Source organism: Lactuca serriola, chromosome 2 (assembly GCF_051521515.1).
Source record: "Lactuca serriola cultivar US96UC23 chromosome 2, Lser_US96UC23_V15, whole genome shotgun sequence".
NCBI classification, from domain to species: domain Eukaryota; kingdom Viridiplantae; phylum Streptophyta; class Magnoliopsida; order Asterales; family Asteraceae; genus Lactuca; species Lactuca serriola.
This window is the reverse complement of record NC_136409.1, coordinates 204,369,754-204,377,144: the sequence shown is the minus strand read 5'-3', so window position 1 is coordinate 204,377,144 and position 7,391 is coordinate 204,369,754. Positions and strand designations below refer to the sequence as shown.

The 7,391-nt window shown below is 28.3% G+C and overlaps 1 protein-coding gene across 1 annotated transcript; it reads left to right on the top strand.

The window, feature by feature from the left end:
• Nucleotides 1-4,613: 4,613 nt before the first annotated feature.
• On the top strand, nt 4,614-4,988 carry LOC145089981 (uncharacterized). Its single transcript, XM_079028348.1, has one exon. It carries the CDS (start codon nt 4,614-4,616, stop codon nt 4,986-4,988), a length of 375 nt encoding a protein of 124 aa, XP_078884474.1.
• The last annotated feature ends 2,403 nt before the right edge of the window (nt 4,989-7,391 follow it).

Genomic DNA, 7,391 nt, shown 5'->3' with positions numbered 1-7,391 from the left:
CAAAATACCAAGGAATCAACATTGACAAATAATCCTTTCTCTAAGGATCCATCTTATACATCTATGCCTAGAAATCCATCACAAATTTCTCCAAAGATAATGGCAATCAAGTAAGTTGAAACCATAGAGCCTGCTTATCCCTCGACCAATTGTAAGCCTCGTTAACTCAAACAACATTAGATTTCCAATACAAATGTTTGTTTTTATAGAATCAGAACGAAAAAAACCTTAAACTAACAATAAAACCATGACCTAAACGTAACGAGTTCAAAATTCCAACATACTAATCAAACTGGTAGGAGTATATATATATATATATATATATATATATATATATATATATATATATATATATATATATATATATATAGGGGAGAGTTCAATTGAGAAAAAAAAAAGATTGAGAATGAGGGAATCATTCCCCGCCAATCATTTATTTTTGCCACAAAATCCTCCATTGTACCGGCGAAAATGGGAAACGAATGCATATGTGTTTTCCAACATAACATATTTCCTTAAACTATGCTAATCATTACCTTAATATATACAAAAACATAGTTTTTTTCGTTTTTTTTTTAATTTTTATAAACTATTTTTATCAAAAAATGATTTTAAATATACCAAAATTCATGATTTTTTATTCTCTACAAATAGACATTTATATTGATATAGTTTTAAGATAAAATAAAATTTTTTTTTTTTTTTATATTTTCAGCTATCATTATTCATAAGTGAATAAAAATGAATCAAGTTTTTAGTACAGTACATTCGTTATTCAGTTATTAATAAAAACTATGATTAATTTTTTTACAATTTAAGTATCATTCATATATGAATATAGCATATAATAAACATAGTATATTCATATTTAAATATTAGACGATGCATTCACTTATGAATATTACATAATATATTCACTTGTGAATATTAGATGGTATATTCACTTATGAATATTAGATAATATTTTCATATCTGAATATTACATAGTATTACATGATATATCACATGTGAATATTACATAGTATATTCATTTGTGAATATTAGATGATATATTCACTTATGAATATTACACAGTATATTCACATATGAATATTACAAGGTATTTTCACAAATATATATAATTTTTATATGTTATTCACATATGAATAACATACAGACTTGCATATTTGTTTTTTTGTTTTAATAATCATATACTGAGAAAACATATTCATATATGAATATAACGTGGTAATTTAGTTCATGCATTTCATCAAACAGTTGGAGTGCATACAATTTAACTTTTTTTAAAAATGTTAAAAACATGATATTTTGACCATTTAAATCTTACAAAAGAGTAGATTGATAGAGAATTATATGAAATTTTTCAAAAAAAAACGATTTGATATTTTTCTAACCTTAATTTTCAAGTTTTATTTGATAATCGATGTTGAATAAATGATATGAAGTGGGTTTTTGTTGATTATCGATGATGTTGATCTAATAACGCTGGGAGTATAATTAATCATAGATGTTGAAGATCTGATCGTATTCAAACACAATTGAAGGTTGAATTAAAAGAACAAAAAACGAATTTTTGTTGTTAACTGTTGAATCGTGTTGATTATTGACGAAGATCGATGATTGATTAGCACTGGATGATGTTGATGATGGTTTAATTGAAGAAATCTGAATGATTGTTGAAAGTTGGAGAAGAAATTTGGATGATGAACGATGAATGGGTTTGAACTACAGATACGTATTTGAGATTGAAGGTTGTTCTCATATTTACAAGTTTGTCACCATGTCTTTTTATGCTTGAATAAAATGAGTGGCTGACAATGATTCCCCCATTTTCAACCTTTTTTATTTTCTCAATTGAACCCACCTATATATATATATATATATATATATATATATATATATATATATATATATATATATATATATATATATATATATATATGTCCCTATTCTAATAAAAGAATAGTTTTAATATCCTTTTGACATGTGTCATCATATTATGCCTCCTAATTAATATACATTTTATTCTTTTTTTTGTCATGTATCACCCTATTAAACCTCTTAATTAATGCATGTCACTTGTCAACCTATTAATTCTCTATTTCAAATTTTAAACTTTTCACTTTAATTACAATAAATTAATAACAATGCAATAAAAATTAAAATAAAATTAATACAAATTACAAGGTGATATAATTTCACATATTTATTTAAATTAATGATTATAATTGATTAATAATTTTGTGTTCTAACTATTAAAGTTTAATTAATTTTGTAGTCGTGGTTTCACGGGTTATAAACTAGTATATATATATATATATATATATATATATATATATATATATATATATATATATATATATATATATATATATATATATATATATGGTTAGGTTCATGTGAGACGGCCTAATTTTGTGAGACCGTGAGACGCATTTTTTATTTTTTTTATTTATTTTTATTTAATTCAAGTTCCGAAAATAATATTTAAATTTTTTTTTTGATTTTTTCATTTATTTTGCATTTTAAAATTATTTTTAGAATATATACAGTGTAATATTCTATTTAGAATATTTCACGTATTTTTCAAAAAAAAAAGGGATTTTTTTTATTTTTTTTAGTTAATTCAAGTTCCGAAAATAATATTTAAAAAAAGAATTTTTATATTTTTCCATTTATTTTGCATTTTAAAATTATTTTTTAGAATATGTCAGTGTAATATTCTATTTAGAATATTTCACGTATTTTAAAAAAAAAACGGGATTTTTTTTTTATTTTTTTTAGTTAATTCAAGGTCCGAAAATAATATTTAAAAAAAGAATTTTTGGATTTTTCTATTTATTTTGTATTTTAAAATTATTTTTAGATTTGGTCTCACAGTCTCACAAAATTAGAATGATCTCAAATGAACCTGAACCTCTCTCTCTCTCTCTTTCTCTCTCTCTCTCTCTCTCTCTCTCTCTCTCTCTCTCTCTATATATATATATATATATATATATATATATATATATATATATATATATATATATATATATATCCAACTAGACTAATCGACTCCAACATCACCGTAAAACCGGTAAATAAAGGGGATATACCCTTTTTTAACAGGTTATTTGTGATTCAGGGATTTAAGGTACCAAAAAAAAATATAGTGACTAATTAAAACCGAACATAATATTTTATTGGGCAACAATGATATGAACCCTAAATATATAAATAACAAAACTAGATAATTTCAAAACCTATCTCATGAGTCATTGACTATTTTGATAATATGATATCGGATCTTTAATCCTATATAATATTTATATAAATTATAAAAAAGAATATAATAAAGTAATGTTACTCAATGCAAGAAGGGGACCATGTAAGCATGCGACAGCCTACATGATTTAGAATTTAGAACGTAGTCTCGTGTTTTTGCATTTTTCGTGTGTTAGGCACCTTAGACTTTTGTCTTGGTCAAAAGTGTGAAATTTTATAACCTTAGAATTAAAAATATATAGTAATAAATAATAAATAATACATAGATAAATCCAACAAACTTGAATTGAGCTAAATTGCGTGGTTCATCTGAAAAAGTAAATGTTTCTTTATTATATTATATACAGAAATAAATAAAATCTAACTTGTTAATTTCTTTAGCGAAAATGTTCCAGTAGAGTAAATATTCATAGAAGTTAAAAACTAGACTAGAAAATTCTAGCACAAGGCAATAATATTATTTAATAACTGGTTCTACTACAAATATAAAATACATTAAGTTACCTAAACGGTCCTTGTGGTTTTGGCAAATCATGCAACTTTAGCCTAATTGTTTTTACACCATTTGTCCTTTAGCTGTGTTTTTCTTGCATACGTAGCTCATTTCAGAGCGAGTCAAAAATAGTTGTTAAAGATATATAAAATTACTCATTCACCTTTTTATTACCTTTTAGCATGTTTATCTAGTAATCCTATTAAACCAACAGACAAAACAATGTAAATTGGTTTTTCCCATAAGGCCTTGTGGTATACATACCACGAATGAAATCGTGGTCTGGTTGGCCCGATAACGGATCGTGCACACCACCCGACGTTCCGTGGTTGGGCGTGGTCGTGCTTCTTCGTGCTCCCGACGACGGATTTAAACGAACAATGTGATTGGTTGTTGGGTTTTTTAGCCGTTGAACGACTATTTTGGTCGTTTCCTTTTTTTTTCAAACTCAATTCACTAAATATAAATAAACCTTCCATTATACCAAAACTTACATCTCATTCTATTCTCTAAAACCACAAAACACATACGCATGGATTCCACAATACATATGAAATTTTTAAAAAGTTTTGACTCGGATGACGATGTAGAATTTGTCGAAACATTCTTCAACGTTGTACAACACATTCACGACGAATAAAGTTCGAATGCAGCTCGTAAAAGGGCGGTCGTCAATCGTGATCGCCAAGCCGCACACAACTTATTGATACGTGATTACTTTGCCGTTAATTGTCTTTATAATGACGACTCATTCGAACGTCGATTCCGTCTGAATAAGGCTATACTTTTACGTATTAGTAATGCTTTAGAATTTCGTTATGATTTTTTCAAACAAAAACCCGATGTTAGAGGAAGAATGAGTTTTAGTAGTATACAAAAATGTGCGGCTGCTCTTAGGTATTTGGGATACAATATATCATTTGATACATCTGACGAATACTTGAAAGTATCCGAGATGATCGCAGTTGAACGTGTAGATTGGTTTTCTGCATGTGTTTATGAAGTTTTTCACGAAGAATATTTGCGCAAACCTACTCAACGTGATATTGAGAGATTATATTCGACTCATGAAGAGAGGCATGGATTTCCAGGTATGCTTGGCATTCTAGATTGTACGCATGTGGCTTGGGAAAAATGTCCAACTGCATGGCATGGTCAGTTCACTCGAGGAGATATAGGTGAACCAACTATCATCCTAGAAGCTGTTGCTTCTCAAGATTTGTGGATATGACATGCCTTTTTTGGAGTAGCGGGGTCTAACAACGACCTTAATGTTCTTGGCTAGTCTCCACTTTTCAACGATATTTGGACCGGCAAAGCACCTGATATGACGTTCACGGTGAACGGGCATGCGTACAAATACGGTTACTACCTTGGTGATAGGATATACCCGGATTATTCTACATTGATGAAGGCATACTAGGTTCCTCGAAGTGAAAAGGCAATTTTTTTTTACAAAAAAACAGGAATCGGCGAGAAAGAATATCGAGAGGGCATTTGGAGTCCTTAAGCAAACATGACATGTAGTGAAATATGCTACATGAGTCTGGGATAAAGAAAGAATTAAACGAATGGTCCTAGCATGTATTATAATGCATAATATGATTATTGAAGATGAAGGTCGAACGATTTGCACGTATGATCCGAACGACGTCGTCGTTCCAATTGAGAAGTTCGTACCCGGAACAAATGCTTTTTTAGAGCGAGTTGTTGAAATTCATAAAAGTGAAACGTGTTTCAATCTTCGAGAAGATGTCGCAGAACGTTGGTACCAACATAGCATGAACGACGATTAGGATTTTTATATGTATGTTTGTTTGTTTTTTTAATTAATATAATGTTTTTTTTTTCTAGATTAACTAAGTAATTTAGTTTGAAGTTGTTATTTTATTTTTATAATTAATGAAAAAATAGTTTAAAAAATGAATGCTTTTTAATTATAAAAAATGTAATTTTATTGTACTTTTGAATTAAAAAAATGTAATTTTATTGTATTTTTTAATTAAAAAAATAAAAATAATGACGTGAAGTGGTGTGTTAGTGATAGGTATCACATGTCAGTAGTAGTGGAATGTGATGCTGATGTGGCACCCAGTACAAATGTGGTATGTGATGGGTATAACGGATGGTCTAATGCAAACGTGCACATGGTTCTAAGATATTTTATTCGGAATGGATTAAAAAGTCTTGATTGTCAATTGACAAATATTGTGACAAATTTACTAAAATCGTGATTGAAAGTTGTAAATTAGGACAATCGGTATTTTAGTTATACCTTTTTATTTTGAAGATTGGTTAAATATTTAAATAATATAAAGAATAATGGAATTTAATCTAAATAAATTGTATATACGTGTAATAGAAAATTCATTCCATAGCTTTCATACACGAGTTCAAATACAGCAGTCACAAAATGTCTAATGACCAAAAAATATATAATATTAGTTTTTTAAAGTTAATAAAAATGTTTGGAAATATAATCAAATAAAAAACATTGACGATGACATAATTTTTTATCATGTATCGCAAATTTTGCCTAAATGATGAAAATACAGCAGTCACAAAATGTCTAATGACCAAAAAATTAAAAACAGAAAATATACTTTTTGTTAAAACATAAAAATAATTTTAGTTGAAAAAAGAATAAGAAGAAGAAGAAGGGTTTTCGTGTAACCTTTCATTTTTTTCAAAATAATTTTTTTTTTATTTTCATAATAGAGTATACTATAACATTTGTTACCAAAAGTAATATAAAAACTCATTTTTCCAATATTACAAAATATAGTTTCCAAAGATAATATAAAAACTCATTTTCCCGATCCGATTAGCCCCGTTTCCAAAATTATTTGTTCCATGGCGATTTCAGTTCCAAAAACAAATAACAAATTCAGATGTTCACCTCAAATAATTATTTGAACTAGCGATCTCCCCGATTCCTTTTTCGTCTACAATAGATAATGAATGGAGTAGAGTGGTGAATGAGCCGTCTACAACCTTTTCCGGTGATTGAGAAAATGATCGGACCAGAAGGAGGCAACATATAGCTTTTCGACAAGGGAACCAAATTAAATATTTTTTCTGATAATTGTGGTTGTGGTGTGTGTATGTGTGTGTTTTAGGGCAAAAACGGGAGAAGTTATGCATGTTTCCAAGAGGGATGGGAAAGGAGTATGTATTGTGTGGTGGTGGTGGTGGCATACAAGTACTCCGACGACCATGGTACTGTTGGCATTCATTGATTTTTCCATGCCAAACTCGACCTCATTTCCCTCCTTTTGTGATCTTTGACCAAAACAACCCAACCCTTTAGCACCGGAGACCTGCACCCAATTAAGCTCCATCATCTCCAGATGTTTGAGATAAGATGAGACAAGACAAGAAGAGATATATATTGTGTGCTCGTAACCACAAATCTAGACCAACGGATGAAATAAAATCAATGGTCATGATTTGAGGGTCTATGATATTACAATAGGGTAATATGTATCATATAATCATACAAATTTCAACATAAATGTATTTTAGTCAATTAACCTATATTAAAAAAAATGAAAATTCCAGATTTTTAGGGATAATTAATTCTCTTAATTTAAAATTTTGGATTTTTTATATTAATTCAATTTTAAGTCTAACG